The sequence below is a fragment of the Sylvia atricapilla genome, chromosome 1 (assembly GCF_009819655.1).
Source record: "Sylvia atricapilla isolate bSylAtr1 chromosome 1, bSylAtr1.pri, whole genome shotgun sequence".
NCBI lineage: Eukaryota > Metazoa > Chordata > Aves > Passeriformes > Sylviidae > Sylvia > Sylvia atricapilla.
In genome coordinates this window covers 132869692-132887717 of record NC_089140.1, presented here as the reverse complement: position 1 = coordinate 132887717, position 18026 = coordinate 132869692, and the positions used below count along the sequence as shown (strand labels likewise).

The 18026-nt window shown below is 43.3% G+C and overlaps 1 protein-coding gene and 1 long non-coding RNA gene across 2 annotated transcripts; one reads left to right on the top strand and one right to left on the bottom strand.

Moving 5' to 3' along the window:
* Positions 1-1884: 1884 nt before the first annotated feature.
* On the bottom strand, positions 1885-8459 carry CTHRC1 (collagen triple helix repeat containing 1; the record flags this gene model as incomplete). The annotated part of the gene is made up of 4 exons (XM_066316379.1): positions 1885-2327; positions 3487-3703; positions 4966-5187; positions 8160-8459. Coding segments are annotated over 4 exons (882 nt in total), but the record flags the coding sequence as incomplete, so codon positions are not given.
* Positions 8460-11235: 2776 nt separating this feature from the next.
* LOC136372142 (uncharacterized) lies at positions 11236-14824 on the top strand. Its single transcript, XR_010745451.1, has 3 exons — positions 11236-11354; positions 11693-11751; positions 13927-14824. It is a non-coding gene; the product is annotated as an uncharacterized lncRNA (long non-coding RNA).
* The last annotated feature ends 3202 nt before the right edge of the window (positions 14825-18026 follow it).

The following is an 18026-nucleotide window of genomic DNA, read 5'->3' as shown; positions in this document are numbered from 1 at the left end:
CTTCTGCTGTCTCTAAGAAGATATTAAGTATCTAGTATGTATTGTTTAACTAGGAAATGAGTTAGCAAAGGCTATCCGACAGTCAGGGGGAAATCATCAGTTACCTAGGGAGCAGAATAATCACTTAGAGAAGTTTCCTGTTTAACAGACTAATCTAAAGCAGAGAACAATTTTTACTAAAAAATTAACAGATTAGGGACTTGGTTTAAATTTTAAGTTAAAATCTGGAAAGCTACAGAAACTACTCAGCATTTTGAATCTTTGTTCAGAGATCCACGTGCTTGTTTTTGCAGATACTATTGCCACATACCACATTTTGTGTATTACTAACTTTATTAATAATTTACACTTCCACAATCCCATCCCCTCTACTGATACAATTGATAATCTCACTGGAAAGAATAATCTCATCTGGGGCCAGTATGGCTGGCTTTGGTTTTTCTCATGGAAGGTTCTGTGTGTATTTATTAGCTGAAGATAAAGTTTACCTTGTGAATTATGTAGATCCATAACAGCAGCTTCTGCCTTTGGAGGGTGCTTACCAGGGTTGTGTGTGTTGAGGTACACAGAATGAATTGGATGGAACGCCGAGTTAACTCCACCACCCTGGGTCCAAAATATATTGTGAAAACATACGAAAACATCATAAAAGAGAAAAAGCTGTGTATGTCGTACCCTGGAGTAGTGTGCTCTAGGCCCAGGGCAGCTTACCCGTGCTTCAGGATAAATGCAGAGACAGGCTGCAAGCATGTGCACAATCGCTCACTGTATGTTAACTGGCGTTCTGTAAGTCCACACCGCAGCTCAGCTCATAGTAACTTGTTTGTGTTCAGATACCTGAAAACCGTCATCCAAGCCAGTGAAAACATTACAGTTCTTCACAGACAAAATACCAGCTGTGTAACTTGCTGGCTTGCAGGAAATCTCACACACCATCTTGCAGCTGGGCAAGCCCAAGTGCTTCCCTCGCTGCAGGTATCCTCCCCTGGTATCTGCAACAACAGCTATAGGCAAGAGCTACCCATCCAAGAGATGCCTGGGGGAAGTCCTGCAGCCTGATCAGAAAAGAGGATGAGATTTAATTCTAAATAGCTGAAATAAATTCATTATCTCAGATTTAATGGGTTTTTTTCCTTCTAATTTCTGGGAAGAGTGGAAGTTTTTGCATGTTGTACATGCTTTTTGTGGGGTTTTTTTTCTTCATTAATGTAAAATTGATTTTGTAATACAAATAAGACTTGTTTCTCTTTAGAAGGTGTACAATTCTTAAAAATATTTGAGTATGTCACAGCATTTGGAAGAAAATACTTAAAACACTGAAGTTTATGGTGTGTTGGCATGATCGATGTTGTCGCTTGTCAAACAGCTGTGACATCATTGTTTCACTTTACCAGTTCACTTTTTGAAAGCTTAGGCATTTCAACTTGTTTCTGTATCTTCTGAACTGTTCAATATATCTAGCTTTTAACCAACACCAAAGTAATTCTGCATATTACTGTAAAATTATTTAATGTCTGCATCTTAGTAGTGGAGACCAGTCGTAGGTGTTACATGCAAATCTCGTCTATCAAGGAAGAGAGGGAAGCAGATCTTAGATAGTCTGGTATTGCTCAGTTATGCATAATGAGGTATTTAGCACTTACCACATTGTCTAGGTCACAGTTAAGTCACCAGGAGTTTGAGTGACAGGACTGTAACAGCAGAGCATCCTTTTCTGCAGTCAGGTTTACAGGAGTGAATTTTATGTGTGTTTTCTGAATGCTAAAGCCAACACCTGATTTTACTTTCTTAGAACTTTATCCATAAAGCCTTCTAAAAAAATCGTGTGTCATAACATCATGTAAAATACTTTAAACAGATTAATGGTCAATAAAATAACCTGGATTTTTTTTTTTTTTGTAAAAGGTCTTATTTATTTGATACAAAAAGTTACAGTTAATTCTAAAAACAGTGGTGGTATTACATCAAAAAAGAAATTTAAAACGTTAATGAACTTGGTTTTGATATTTGTATTCTAAAATTATTATTACAAAACCTCTGCTATGTGCAAAACAAGGCAAAGGCTACAGATGCAAGGCTTTAGTGCCTTTTAGTCCAGTACTTGCATCCAACTCTATTGAAATAAATTCTGAAAAAAATAGTAAAAAAAATTTTAAAAAAGAGTTTTGTAAAAAGGGAGGGAAGTTATTTTGGCAGTTCTTCGATGATGATTCGGGAGACAGAATTCCATCCAGTAGAAGCATCTCCCCGTGGATAATCTGAGCAGGTCCCAACCCAGATGGCAATATCCACCAAGCCAGCATTGATCCCTTCACACAGACCTTCCACTGGTTAAAGACAAAAATCAGGTTACCTCAGCAGGCACAATCCCTTTGTATTTCACAACTGAAGGTGGACACAAGTACTTAAGAACAGCCGTTTGTTGCAAGCTTGTGCTATTTAGTTAAATGTGAACAGTTTTTAGAATTTTAGAACAATTTCAGAAATAAAAACTTATGTAGAGATGTGGCAGCATCAGTTACAGCCATGCAGTGCTTCTGTCCATGCTGCTGTTTGACACTCATTGCAGTATCTGAAGCAGATCACAACCCACAGGATGGCTAAAAGGGACGTATACCTGCTGCTTTAAATACCCGAATTTACACACTGGGAGCTGGAATACGGCTTCATATCCTTCCAGACATCTTTCTAGCAGTGGTGGGAGGGGGTGAGGGCACAGCCATCCCTGGTTTTCAGCTAAGCTCTGTAAAGGTGATTGCCACCCTGTAACTTTTTCCACTCCTAAATCACTGCTTCTGTGTAAAGTTCCACTCCTGATTCCCCACTAGCCCCACTAGTTGGAGGTGGGGTAATAAAGACCAGTCAGCTCTACCCCTATACTGAAAAAAATCCTATAACAGCTCTAGACCTTACATTTTATGTAGTCATGCAGCACAGGGAAAAAAATGGAGAAAGGGCACAGACTTTACATTCCCTTTTCTTAGTGTCAGATCCTTTTATGTTGAATGAATTCACTAATTTGCCTCTGCTAAGCGAATGACTAATTGCTCCCAGATATTTCCCTCTGGAGGTACTTTTGTGCCCCACCTGAAATCAGAGTAGAAATTGCAGGAGGAATGTCTCATTTTTTGCACAGATAATGTGCAAATATCAGTGTTTTAAGCCAGGATGACACTGTCTACTTGGCAGTAAGCCTGTTTCTCCATAGGCTAATACAGCACACAACGTCTCTGTATTCATGTTGTGGCAGAGATCAGTAGACCTGTCTGGACAGAAATCTCTTCCATTTCTAAATCTCAGGATGTAAATACCCCGAAAAATACCACAGCAAGAAAGTACCACTTAATAAATAATTCTAATACTCTTACTTATCAATAGTCAACTCTGAGGCAGCAGAGTAGGAGGAACAAGTGTGAGTTGGCTAGTCTCTGCTTTTGGTGGCTGCTGCTGGCTTCTACTCCTCCTCTGCTCTCCCAGCATACATACCTGAAGAAGTTCTGTGTATGTTAATAGTAGAATTCAGCTCTGGGCTTCCTTGATCTAGGTAAATAATGGCTTCGATAGGCAGCGGGCCAGCACACTCTGCCCCGTTGAAGGTGAAGTACCAGCGCTGGCAGCAGGCGCTCCTGCACTTGAGCCGCAGGGAGCCGCTGAAGAGCACGCGGAGGGCGCTGTTGGAGCGCATCTTGGTGAACGTGCATTCCTGCCAGGAGACAAAAGCGCCTTGGTACAAACCTCTGGGGCTGAGCGTGTTTGTTTTCTATATAGTTATATTTAGGACACAGATTTAGGGATATACTTCTTTCAAAATGTTTTGGCTATTCTCTTTAGTTCCCTCCGGGGTCAAAAAAAAAAAATTACAGCCTGGAAAATCCCTTGTGGTGCAAAGATGCAAAGCAGAACAGAGCCTCGTAGATGGTAAAGGAGAAACAGATTATGGAAATTCTTAACTTTATTTAGATAACACCTGCTGTTAAGTTCTGGGATTTATGTAAAGGGGTAAAGCTCTCTAAAAGCTGCACTCAAGCCACAGAATCACACAGTCAAGGATTGGAAGGGACCTCTGAAGATCATCTAGTCCAACTCCCAAGTCCTTGCATGACAAGACAGCACAGTTTTTGTCTCTGCTAACAGAAATCCTGGACTTTATTATTATCACAAGTCTTCTGAGCAGTTTATACCAAATAAAAGCTCCACAACTGAAAAATTAATACTTTTGGGTTTTTAAGTGGTTGTTAACCCACCTTCAAAATGCTGGATATCATGGGAAACAAAACAAAACAAAAGAGCTAGGGACAGTTCTGCGAGTACAAGGCAGTGAAAAAGTCTACTGAAAAAGTTGATTCTCCCTCTAGCCACAGCACAGCAGTTAAACTGCTATGATCACTCTTTGCTTTGCTTCAGAGCTGGGTTTGAGCAGGGATTTTTTTCTAAAAGTTTTACACCCAGGGCTGCAGTGGAGGACAGACTGTTTGTGTTAACGTGGGTGACACTGGCAATTCTGCTCCTGAGCAATGCAGATCCTTTGCAGTAGCATCCTGCAACTGAGTTTTAGTGAGCAGCCACTTTGAAGCAAGAGTTATAAAGATGAGTACAATTGACAGATTAAAGATGTTCATCACTTCTTAGGATTGAAATGGTAAAAACCTTGCCCTGTTTTGGGCAAGCTAGAGGTACTTTTTTGGTACTGTGACTTTCAGCCTTACAGTTACAGATCTGGTCTACTAAATGTACTCTTACACCAGCTACAAAATTCTTCCAAAATCCTATTCTAGAAACGGAACAGGCACATAGCTGAAACACGGCTGAGAGGAATCCAAAGTTTCTAAGCCTTTGAGAAGTTCACCCTTGCATGCAGGAAAAGGCCCCAGCAGGAAATCTGTGAGGCTGGTGCTGCCCAGCTCCCAGAGGCAGAGCTACAGCCTGCTGTGGTTGGCACAGCCCCTCCGGGCAGAGCCGGCTTACCGCGATCTTGCCCAGGTCGATGCCGTAGTTAAGCGCACTCCACGAACACTGCTTGAAGTTGGGTGTCCAGGACTCCTCGACGCTCTCGCGCATGCACTCGCCCTTCTCCCCTTTCAGCCCATCCCGTCCCGGGATGCCAGGTGTCCCAGGGATCCCATTTGCTCCTGGGTTTCCATCCCGTCCAGGGACGCCACTGGGGCCTTGTAAGCACATGCCATTATACTGGAAGACAGAATAGCTCTTGCTGCTTTTATCCCTTAACTCTGAAGCTAACCAAGCCAAACACAAATGAATAACAACAAAACACAAACCCCTGCTGTGCCACAATGGGCTATGTCTGCATCTCCGAGAAAAGGGTTCCACAGAAGTAAAAAAAAAAAAAAAAAAAGGAAGAAATTTTCAAAGATAAGCAGTGCCAACGGAATTTGCTGTAAAATAAGCTGCCGTGTTTTTCATGAAATGATACATAAGTCCTAGAATTAAAAATTTACCAGTCCAAGAATTAAAACCTGTTGGAAAACCTCAGAAGAGTCAAAACATTTCAATACAGAAACAAAAAAAGAAGTCACGTGTTAATAGTTCCTTTTTCCTAACCCACCATTACTTATAATGTATATATGTATAATTGTCTATGCTCATAAATTTTCATTATTATTCTTCCTTTTTTCTTTTTAAAGAAAATTTTCCATTTCATAGACAGCAAAGATTAACACCACTTTTCTTCTGTCACTGCTCTTCTTGTACACAACCACATCGTGATCAAGTGCCACAATTCAGACTCCAATATGCACACAAATGGATGGTGATATGGATGTGGGAAGCTGCACCCTGGGATAAAGCTGAACTCAGGAATCCTGTTTGTAATAGTTGGAAGGCACACGTGGGAGGAGAGCACACTAATATCCTTCCTAACATCACAGTATTAGGAAAGGTCAAATGTTGCCCTCCCAAACTCCATATTAACACAGATGGCCTTCATACTTTATGAGACTTGGGATTGCCCACCTTGGAGAGCAGGTTTGTGAAGCCCAGAGCTCCTTCCCCCAGCAGCCCAGTGCTGGGGTGCGGGAGGAGCACTGGCATCAGCCAGCCTGGAAATGCTGAGCAGGAACCTGCAGGGGCTGGCCGTGGCTTTTACTTCATGTGCTCTTTCCCATCTGCTGACTGACTGCTTCCTCCAGTCTTCACCCCAAATCCTCACAGACAGTTGTATTCTGCTCTTCCACTTTGTCACATTTATTTGTCTTCATCTATTTAAACCACCTGATCCCCACCTGTTTCAAAAAGAAACAGTGCTGCAGCTATTCCCACTCATGCCAGCCATGCCCCTGTCTGCACTGCAGGAGCTGCCAACTACAGCCCCTGCCCTGTTTCCTTTGTCAGACTGGTGAATTTTCTTCACTGAGGCTGTGCCTTTTCACAGGCTCTGGTGCAACAACCAGCAGAGCCATCACAGCCTTAAGCTGGAGCCACACCAAAAGTAAAATCAGTGACTATATGGAGAGGGCTAGTAAGAAGTCAGATGAGTGTTTGACTAATGGTTGCTAACTTTCCTTTACTACCTTCACCAAAGAAAACCCTGCTGGCTAAAAGCAGTGGAAATATTGGAATATTTTCATGAAGAAACCCAAGATTTAGAAAAGTTAGCTGAAGAGGAAGCTGGTTGGCAAAGCCCACACCAACCCAGGAGAACAATGCAAGGTTTTTTTTTATTTCACAATGTAACAGTTATCTGGTTTTGCTGTTGCTTTCCCACTGGACTCTATTTCTAACAGTGTCTGGCTCTGGCTTTTGCATGTGGTTACTCACCACACAAATGCTGGATGTGGAAATAGGCAAGAGCTGGGGGCAGGCCAGAGCTCTGCCCTATTGCCCCCCACCCCCAGAGACACCGAGAGGGGCTGGCCCACCTTCACAGAGGAGCTGCCCCCCAAAGCCAGGCAGGGAGAGCACCTCAGCCATGGCACCTCCCAAAAAATACACGGGAGCACAAGAATCACCTGGACTTTGGGCTCCACTCCAAATGAAATGGTTTGTCTTGCCAAGTCAAGGCTTTTTCATGCTTTCTTAAGCTGGAAATGCATAAAACATATTTTAAACATCCACTGAAGGCAGGATCCTGCCTTTGGTCCTGCCTCCATTCTGCCCTGGCAGGGCTTCTGCTGAAGCAGGTCTGTACAGCTGGGCTGTGCATGAGTCCGCTGCCATTGATTTACCCGCAGTTTGGGACTCTAGGGACTTTTAGGGACTCTAAAATACTGCTCAGAAAATGTTAGCTCATCCATGTGCACAGACTCCTTGTTCTCAATGAAATTCAATTTCCACAATAAGATTCAAAAGGCAAATAAGTAGTGTGAAGAGGAAGGAGTTTTGCTAGCAGTGGTGCTTCCAGCACATCACTTTAAGGGATCTCTCTCGAGATCACGGAAGAAATGGCCATACCGCTGATTTTCTGTGGAGGGTGAACGGCAGTCCAGCAGCTCACAGAGATACATTCACATCTGCTTTCTACATTCCAAGGACTGGAAAATTTCCTTCCTGCCATCTATCCCTGAGATGGGATAGTCCCAATGCATTCAGGTTTCTAGTAGCAAGGCAATTGCAAACAGTGGCGTGCAGTCTCTGCCGCCAAAGGAAATAATGCACTCATGCCACTCCAAGGAAAAGTGTGTTCGGTAAGCATGCAGACAGTTTTTGGAGCATGCAGATAGTGTTTCTCATTACTATTTATCCACTAGCAATTTAGGAGCTAAACAGCAGTTAACTGCTTATGTTGGAAGGAGCTAAACAGCATTTACTACTGCTGTTGGAAGGCTGTAAGATTTCGGCGCACAGGACCCAGCCCCCGGCGCTGCTCCGCCATCCCCGGCCCGACGGGAGAGCGCTAAGGCACACGCCGGGCGCCGAAAGCCTGCGGATTGTGCCAAAGCCCGCCCGGCGCCTTCTCCCCATTTTCCTGATTCAGCACCACAAGGGCGTAATTAACTGAACCAAGAGATGCCCAGCAGCGCGGGACCGGCGCTGCCCTGCCTGGAGCGGCCACGGCAGTTCTCGAAACCCTCTGATCCATCGCTGTTTTCATATCTTTGCGAAAACAAAGCGGCTGCGCGGCTCCTCCAGCCGCCCCCAGCCCGCACGGCTCCCCCAACACCTCCGCCCGCCCCGCTCCCGGTCCCCGGCCCCGCCGCCCTCACCACGTCCACCACCTCCCGCTGGCGGAGCGCCTTCTGCTTCCCCTTGTGGCTGTCGGAGCCGCCGTGCGGCGGGGCCGCCGCCAGCAGCAGCGCCAGCAGCAGCAGCAGCGGGGCGGCGGCCGGGGCGCGGGGCACCGTGCGGGGCATCGTGCGGGGCACCGTGCGGGGCATCGTGCGGGGCATCCTGCGGGCCGGGGCCGGCGGCAGCGCGGGGATAAATGAGCCTTTCAGAGCGCGCAGCCCGAGCTCCCTCCCCGGGGAGGCCGGGAATTTCCATCCCGTAACCGAGCGAGACGGCCAGGCAGAGCCACCCCCCCGCGGCCATTGGCACGGGGCCGGGGGCTCCCGCCCCTCGGGCCGGCCCCGCCGAGCCCTCCCCGGCCCCGCCGAGCCCTCCCCGGCCCCGCCGATCCCTCCCCGGCCCCACCGAGCCCTCCCCGGCCCCGCCGAGCCCGCCCCGGCCCCACAGAGCCCTCCCCGGCCCCACAGAGCCCTCCCCGGCCCCGCCGAGCCCTCCCCGGCCCCGCCGATCACTCCCCGGCCCCGCCGAGCCCGCCCCGGCCCCGCCGAGCCCTCCCCGGCCCCGCCGAGCTTCCCCGGCCCCGCCGAGCCCTCCCCGGCCCCGCCGAGCCCTCCCCGGCCCCACAGAGCCCTCCCCGGCCCCGCCGAGCCCTCCCCGGCCCCGCCGAGCCCTCCCCGGCCCCACAGAGCCCTCCCCGGCCGAGCCTGGCGGCGGCAGCGCTGCGGGGCCATTCCCGGCTCTCCCGGGCAGCTCCCTCCACGTCTTCAGGTGTTTGCTTGGCAGCCGGTGACTCCTTTCCGATGAAGGAGCTGCCTCTGCGAGAAACCGCCTAAACGCCACAGAGGGATCCTGATGCACTGTGAGGGGAAACGGAGAAGGTATCAGCTGGGCATCAGTCACAGATTTCATTTTATCAGAAGTCTAGGTAAGGACACAAAATCCTTCTGAAGAATAGGGGATTTTGGACTTTTTCGAGAAACCTGGTATTGCCAGACTGAGCAATGTCAATTTAGTAACAGAAGGAAAGTTCATGGTTACACAGTGTAAACCATCTCATACTGATTTCATTTAAAATCATACTTTGCTTTTCATCACTCTAGAAATGAAAGCACTGTAAAATAAAGGATGTGATATGTCCTCCAGAATTCAAAATAGAAATAATAAATGTTTGAGAGGTAGCTTCTGTATGCTGCAAACTTCATGGTATATGTAGAGGTAGTGTTTCCAGAAGGGGGAGATACGTTTCAACACCCTTTTTTTTTTTTTTTTTTTTTTTTTGTGAAGTATTTAACGAAACCACACATTTCTCCTGCAGGAAAGAATGCTACAAGAAGTTGAGTCATTCAAATAGGCTGCATGGAACTGCATTTTTGTGTCAACCGAACCCCTTCATGCGGCTCTGCACTTCAAGCCACTTCTGCCTTTCTCCCCTTTCCATGTCTGTGCTGGTGGAACAGCAGCAGTAAGTGAGATCTACACCACGGGTCAGTCACACTGCTGCCATCGACCCCATCACACACTGTCCTGAGGACTGGGACTCATGTCAGCCACAGTGCTGAGGTGAGGGCTCGCTCCTACCTTGAGAAGAAGAGCAGCATTATACCCTGCCAACTTGAAAAAAAACCAGCTGGTAAATAATAAGTGTTCCCCTGAACCAGCTGGGAAAATTTATGGAATGATGTAAATCCTTAATTGTAACAATTGCTTTGGTGACAGCCTCAGTCAGCATCCACAAACACACACAGGCAGAGGCTTCATTGAGCAATTGTGCACTGCTGTCAGCAAACGCTGCTGCCTCTGGCCTGGGCTGATGGCAGTACTGCGAAGGTGGTAATGTTGGATTTCTGTGTCACCTGCATGTTCACACAAGTGTCCTTACCAATGGCTGAGGATCCCCAGCATCAACACAGGCTGTTGCTAAGGCGTGTCCGTTCACAAGGTGCCAAATTTCTGCGTTACAGAATTAATTTCCTCAGGCAAGGTGCAACAGCTGAAGTGCACAGTGCAGCAGCACTGCACACCTTCCTAAGGCAATCACTCAGGATTTTAGAGAAAAAAAATTTGCATGGACATTCACAGTTATTTCTCCACCTGGGTTTGCTCACCATATATTTAACTGTGGTTTAGAAGCTTTGAAATTCCAAATGGCTTTGCCAGAGGAAGCAAAGTGAGGAGAACTGTAAGAGAAGGTCTTAGCAAACAATATTGGGACATCTGCTTTGAGCTCTGATGAGTGCATTGTGCAGCTCCTAGCACTCATTTGACTTGCAGTGTGCATTTCCTTCTGGAAAAGAGAAATGTCAACATCCTCCTTAGCCTTCTTCAGCCCAAGCAAGCCTTGCCATCTGTTGGACTTATGTTCTGTAGGCTTCTGATATATTTAAATGTTTCTGAGGGCATCAACCACTGCCAAATGCTGGTGAGATACTCAAATTGAATCATAACTACTGATCTACTTTGCCTTAACTATTTTGCAGCTAAAAGGAGTGGTAATAAATTGGCCTGAGCATCCTCTGACCCCGATCCATACTACACCAGCTAGTGATTCCTTAATTTCATCCATCCTGCCTTATGATATGGGCTTTATCTTTTATATGTTGCTTCAGAAATTTATCAGCAAATACTATTGAGTAGTTACATCCACAACCTAATGTCATTAAAATCTCTCAGAGGGCCAGCCTGCTCCTGCACAGCCTGGGCAGGCTCACACAAGGCCATGCACAGTCAATGCATCTTGCACCGCAGATACTCATAGATGAGGCTGATGCCATGAATGCAGTCTCTCTGCTGCAGCTTGAGCTGCTTTCCCCCTCACATAGCCTCTCAGCATTCCAAAAATCCAGACACACAAAACCGGAGAGGAGGATGTTCCCATACTCACATGTGTTTTCATTCACCTCAGCTATAACATATTTAAATTCAAGGGACCGCCCATGGGGTCACTGGGTCTCGCTGCCTTTCCTGTACAAACTATTCCAGTTTATGAATACTGTTTGTTAGCACACTGGTTTGAATTAAACCAGTAAATATTTGTTATTCAGTTCAATTTTTATTCAGTCCTCAGTCTTTACAGTGTGAAATAACTACAGGGAACCAGAAATACCAGACTTAGATGTCTAAATACTACAGAAAGTTCAAGGCTGAGGATCCTGAGACAAAAGAGGCCCAGTAAAGTAAGTGCCAAGACCTGGACTTTTCATCTGCCTTTAACTTACTGCTTTATACATTTCTCTGTTCTAGGGATGTCTGGGGATTTTGACTTTGGCTGGCAGCCTGATCTCTGCATCACTCTGGGGAGCATATTATTACACCCTTGGGTGACAGCAGAGCACTCGAGGTTAGCTCTGCAGTGCTCAGCATCCTTGCCAATCTCTCCTTGGTGCTTTTAACCGTGAAGTTCATAATTTAGATATTGTTCACTTTATTACTGACATTTTAGGGTGAGTTGTAAGTTGGTCTAAAAGGCTGAGATCAGGGAACACTGTTGAATTTTTCAAATGGCTCTTTGCAGGCTGCCTGTCTGATCAAGGAGACAAAGAGCTGTCTGTACTGCTGTAGAAGAAAACTAAAGTAAGAGCTCTCGGGTAATTCATTACAGGTTTAAGAAATCGATTCCAACTTCTTCCACAAGAAAAGCCATTGGAACTGCATAAAATCAAAGGGATTTTGGCCTCAGTCCCTTCTAATACCTTTTAATTTAGATATATAGCATGAGTAATATTTTTTAAAAATTCCAAAACATCTCTCCTTCTATTTTATTGTTTTACTGGCACAGATACCCCTATTTTTTAAAAAAATCTTCCAGTAGCTTCTACATAAAATGATAAAACCATTATAGCCACAGCTGTGCTATATATATACACATATATATATACACAAATATAAACATTTGAATCTTAAAAATCTTAAAATTTAATTTGGGGCATGTGCTCACTCTTCATATGCAACTCTGAAGAAGAGAATTCCTGTGTTCACATACATGAGGACAGCAGATTTTGAGTGTGGGGGGGAAAAATCCTGAAGATGTGTTAATTCTTTATTTCTAAATAAGCACTTCTTAATGTTACTGTAGGAAATATATATTTTACACAATGGAAAACATTTAATAGAAAACATAAAATAGAATCACCACATTTTATTGCTCATATTAATTATGTTTTCTTTGGAGATAAATCTTTAACATTGTCTCTGAATAGTGAAGACTAGGACATAGGTCAGATACCAGCGAAAACTTATGGAAACAATTCCTTCCATTGCCTGTTGGGGTTCCAGGCAGGTCTGGTTTTTTCTGTCCAAGCTATCAGTTGATTTATAGTTGCATTTGCTTATAGCTGTGTTTCTACAATAATAATGGAGGCACTGAATATTTTAAACTGAACACTATTCACAAACAGTCAGAGAGAGATAAACTTTAATAAAACTATTTGGGAGAACTGTCTGCTTCACTGATAAAGGATAACTCAGGACACTCAGATGTTTCTTTCCAGAGTGAAAGTTCATGATAAAAAGCCCATACTGTTTCCATTGACTGCTGGTTGCAAATTCCAGACCCTGAAGGGGTCTGGTCTGTACCTCTGCAATCTGCTCCCAAGAGCAGCTGGCGCAATCCCAGCTGCAGTCATGGAAACATTTAGGTCTGCAGGGGCATCTGGAGCACATCTGGTTGAAGCAGGTCCACTTAGATTGGGTTGTTCAAGGACTTGTAGAATGGTAAAATTATTTCAGCCCAGTTTAAAATTAAATTCACTTGGTGTCCAGTGAATCATCATGTGCAAGGGGAGAGCTGAGTCTCAGGAGGAACATTTGCTCATTAGAGTGGCTGGGAATTAGTCAGTGGTAGAAAAATCACTTGGCTGCCTCATGAAAACTCAATGAATAAAAAGGCTTATACGGAACTGAAAAGCTAACTTTCCTTAAATCCTGCACTAATAAATGGTTATTAGGATGTAAAATACAGTGCTCCATTCAGACAGGAAGGCTTCTTCAAATGAAGGGCACAATCTGCATTTTTCTACACCATTCATCTAATGCACTGCCAGAAGTCTGTCCTTCCAGTTTGGGAAGGTAGTAGCTCGAATTCGTGATAATCCTGAAATTAAAGGAATAGACTTGAACTTTGAAATATTTTATTTTATTTGTGTTCAGTAAACTCTATGAAAAGGAATTCCTCAGGATAAGCAAGTTATGAGCAGGGCTGAGGCAGAGCTCTGTAGCCCTTCAGGGTTGCTTACAGAAACCAGAGGTCTATAGCCACCGTAGCAGGCACACACAAATTGCACAGAAGCCTGTGGAGGCAAGATTGGGTCAAAAAACCAAATTATTTGGCCCAGTTGCAAAAAACTCAGAAGAGAGACAGATGAGCAGAGCCAGGCAACAACAACAGATGAGAACACACATGATCACTGCAGCTCTGCTTCCTGGATGAAGTGGTGGAGCTGGAAGCCTGTGGCATTCCTGTGACCTGGCTGCTCATGCCCACACTGACCTCAGTGCACAAGTGCCATGGCTCGAGGCAAGCAGGGCTGTGGAGCTTCTGGGCAGCACCCTCAGCATCTGCTCACAGATGACCCACTGCCACTGAAAGGGCAACAGGCAACACATGGACAGGGGCTGCTGGGTCAGGCACAGGGAGGTTCATCACAAGTGGTTCAGTGGGGTCATCCTTTAGCCCTGAGGATACTGAAACAGGTAAACTCTTGCATTAAAGTTGTTTTATGTGGAATCTTATCTGACTTGTATTAACAGCTGACTAGTGCAATGGCACTGGAAAGGATCAAGCACCTGAATCCCTGGCTCATGTGGAGATGAAAATGTGTTTGTCCAGAACAGTAAAAGACCCACCAGGTTCCTGTGAAGAAAAATGTGGATTTGAGCCCTCCTTTTAAGCTGTATTTTTACATCAGGTGCTTATCTAACTACGCTTTTGTAAGGCATAACTTAGTGTGGTTTCCTTGCTTCTATCCTTGTGATTTGCTGTAATTACAGCACTTCTTGGTTGATTAAAGACCTTATTTATGAGTTCATAATTTCCCATTGTCAAGCAGAGGAACTTTCAGGATGTGTGCCCTAAAAATGCTGTTGAAGTGATATTATGTAAGAATAATTTAAAAGGCGAAGTCCTCTTTTTTTGTTTGTGTGTGTGTGTGTGTGTGTGTGTGTGTGTGCACTTCCTTGGGTTTTCCTGCTGGTTTGCTGACTGTCCATTTCTCTCCATAGAGAATCTCATCACAACTATCAGCATCTTCAGTGGTCTTTCTCAGGATAATCTTGCCTACTAAAATTTTAAGAAAAATTTTAAGAAAAATTTTAAGAAAAATAAATTAATTTTCATGGTGAGCCCCTACTTCAGCCAGCCCAACACATTGGCATCTCATCCACCCACTGGCATGTCACACCTGTCAGTACCATGTCTTCATATTTCACAGATTATAATTCTAGATTATAAATAAATAATTCTAGATTATTTATCCCTGTAGAGCATCCACTTGTTCTTCACTTGGAAGTCCATATCACAGTCATGTCTGGAGGAATCTGGAAGGAGGAGATCAAGTCCCAGATAGGACTGTGGCCAGTGGACAACATCAGTAACTCAAACCCAGTGCTCAACTGATTCAGCTTCCTGAAAACCTCCATCTTTCGTCATTCAAGACTTACTTGCACTCTTGGATAGTAGGTATGATACTAGAATTGGGTCTGGAGGGAATGTTTCCCAGATAGTAAATTAGTTTTTAGTTGAAGACTTAAGCTATTAATTTCTTGTGATCCAGTTTCATGTGGTAAAGTAGAACATCAGGAAGATAAACTGGGACATACATTCTCTTAGTCCTTCATACACAACAAATATGGAATATCCTTTTTCCTGTTAAGACCCTTCTGGTGGCTAATCCCCTTCCTTCACCCCTCTGATAAACTTACTCAACGGCAATAAAATGTCTTCTTGCTGTTTCTCTTCACCTTGTATGGCAAAAACAAGTCCTAAAATACTTTTCCCCTTAAAATAGCTGATGTTGACTATTCTGCTGTACCTGACTGTGCTCTCTGGGAGGGAGGTCACTGTCCCTCCACATCACCTCTGCCCAGTACCAAGTGCCTGTTTAGCACTGCCCTTCCACAAAAAGTACTTTCTTCCAAAGAGCAGGAACTACTCCCCTCTCCAGCTCCTGTCTATGCTGAGAAACCAGCTGTGACTCATTTAATGAAGGTAAATCATTATTTGTTTAAAGATCTCATTTGCCATTACTTTATTTCGACGAGCAAAACCCGAAAGAAAGCAAAATTTTTATTTCATGTTTTGTTTCAGTGATCAAAGTTGAAATGCAGGGAATAAACATTAACAAAGATATAAATGTCCTGGCATGTTTTTAATATTTTAATTATACTTTTAATCTCAAGTGCTTTTTAATAGGAAGTAAAATCCAGTTAATAATAGTGGATTTTATAGAGCTACATCAGAAATACATTCTGAGCTCCACTTCTAGGTCTAAAAAGCAGAAAGCTCATGAACATGTGGTATAAGTTGCTTTAATTAAACTCTAGTCCATTAAAAATGCAAGTATAGTAAGTGTAAAGTCATGAAAGAATAAGTGCAAAAAAAAGTAACGTGCAGGAAATAGCATTTATACTCACGAGACTCTGAAATCCCTTTGGTGCCAGCCATCTCAATTACTGCAAATACCACTGGTTAATACTGGCAGTCAGCTTTACCAGTGAATGCAGGCAGAGAGCAGCCAAATACCTTCAAAGACTCATCCAACAAGTGGCCAGTGTAAAGGGAAGGATGCAGAATCTCTCCTTTGATGTGCAGCCTTCTAAAACAGCACGTTGAGACTGGGTGGTCAAACTTCACAGCAAAACAGGATTCCTCATTCTCTCCAGCTACTGCATTTTTCAGGGTTTTGCAGACTAAACTTATTAATACTAATTAATACTATTAATACTAATTAATACTACACTTATTTTTATTAAAGAAGTTGAACTTTGCACATTATTTTTTTTTTTTCTGTTTTGCTTCTGAATTAAACTGGATGTGACTGTTTAAACCAAATATATGCTGTATCCTGCAAGGAAAAAGGAGCTACAGTTCTCTGTAAATCAGCTGAACAGTTGTCAAAGAAAATACTGTGATACTTTAGCTTGTTAGTGCTCCATTGCTGAATTGTTGGGATTTTTACTTTAAAATAACCAGAAAGATTTAAACAGATTTTAAATACTGCACTTTTTTTTTATTCTCTGGTAATAGCACCTTTTAAAATGTTACAAACATTATTTTGTTCATATTTTCAAACTTGGACTCATTTTTTCAAGTATGTGCATAGATTTACATGGTAAAGACCACCCTGGTTTTCACTACACACATTCAGCAAAATAGAACAGCAAGATACAGTATAAACAACATGTACCATGAAAGTATCATGTTAGTAATTTCAGGTGCTGCTTATTTCACAAATCAAGTATTATTTGATATGCTAAATTTATTTTGTCCTTTAAAAGATTTTCTATGCAACCGGAAAATTCAGTGCAATGCATAATTTGAAGTGATTTATGACATCTTTGTTCAGAGAAAGACTATTTTGCACACATAATTCCAGGTTTGGATAAGCTGTCAGTATCCTATATTCTAACTTCTTGCAAACAGTGGCACCTAACAAGATCAAAATGCCTGTATCAATGTAAACAGCTGGATTCAGAGTACATCTTCCAGAGGATTGCCAGCCTTCATTAAACAACTTCAGCTGATGGAGATAACCCAGGGAGAAGTTATTCTCACAGGTTCAGAAAAGCCCTTTTAACTTCATTCAGATAAGAGGAAAGCAAATAAATAAATACGTTTTGTTAGAGAAGCTGTTCATGAGATCCTGCACTGACCCTCACCATAAGGCATCAGTCTTCCAGGTCCTGACTCATCTCTGTGCCCCTTTTCTTTCAGTTTCTTTCCCCTCATCACTGATGTGAGCATTCAAATAGCACTTTTAACTTTCCATTCACTGCTCGGGCACTTGGCTGTTAAAGCACCCAGAGAGGTCACAGCCTCTTTGGCTGTTAGGATCACCCTTGGAATTCAGTCTGTTTTTTCAGTTGCCCTGGAACACACAAAGTGCTACAGTCTCAATCTACCACTGAAGCATTTCACTGCCAATGTTTTGATTCAATGTTTCATATTTCACACTTCTTTGATAATTTATCTATTTTTAAGCCCACAGTATTGCTATACCTTCAAAATTACTTTGCATTTATCTTTTGTAGAGCAGTTACCTCAAAAGCAATTTTTCCCAGAACTTACTAAAAGGGAGGAATAACATTAAAAAATTAAAAATCAATATTTTAGGAAGGTGACAGCATGACTAGTCTGGAAATACACATTCTATATCATCTAAAGGAGGCCTTTAGAGGCCTTGAAAGAAAAAAAATGCTGTAAACATTAAGATGAAAGAACTAGTTCAAGTTCTCACTCCTTCATAGGTCTGTGTTCATGTGAACAATTCCCAACATTGTTCTGTCTCAGGTTCTCATATAGGAGGAATAAAACCATTGTAAGACTTATTAACTCACACATCCCTACTAAAAATTACTTGTGTTTTAGGTGCAAAAATACTACAGTAGTAGGCAGAGTGACAAACATGCCACATCTAGTTACTGAGAAATATCCACTCAGAAGCTCTTATTAAACAACAGCATATTTTATTACTAACAAATACAGTGATAACAAAACTACTGAACATGTGTATAAAGTTACCTGGTTACAAACAGAACTAGAAAAATGAAGGGTATTGAGTGTGTCTATGGAAAGAGGTTTTCCATATCTTTCTTACTGTCCACTTAGTAGCAAGAATTCTGTGTACTTTTAA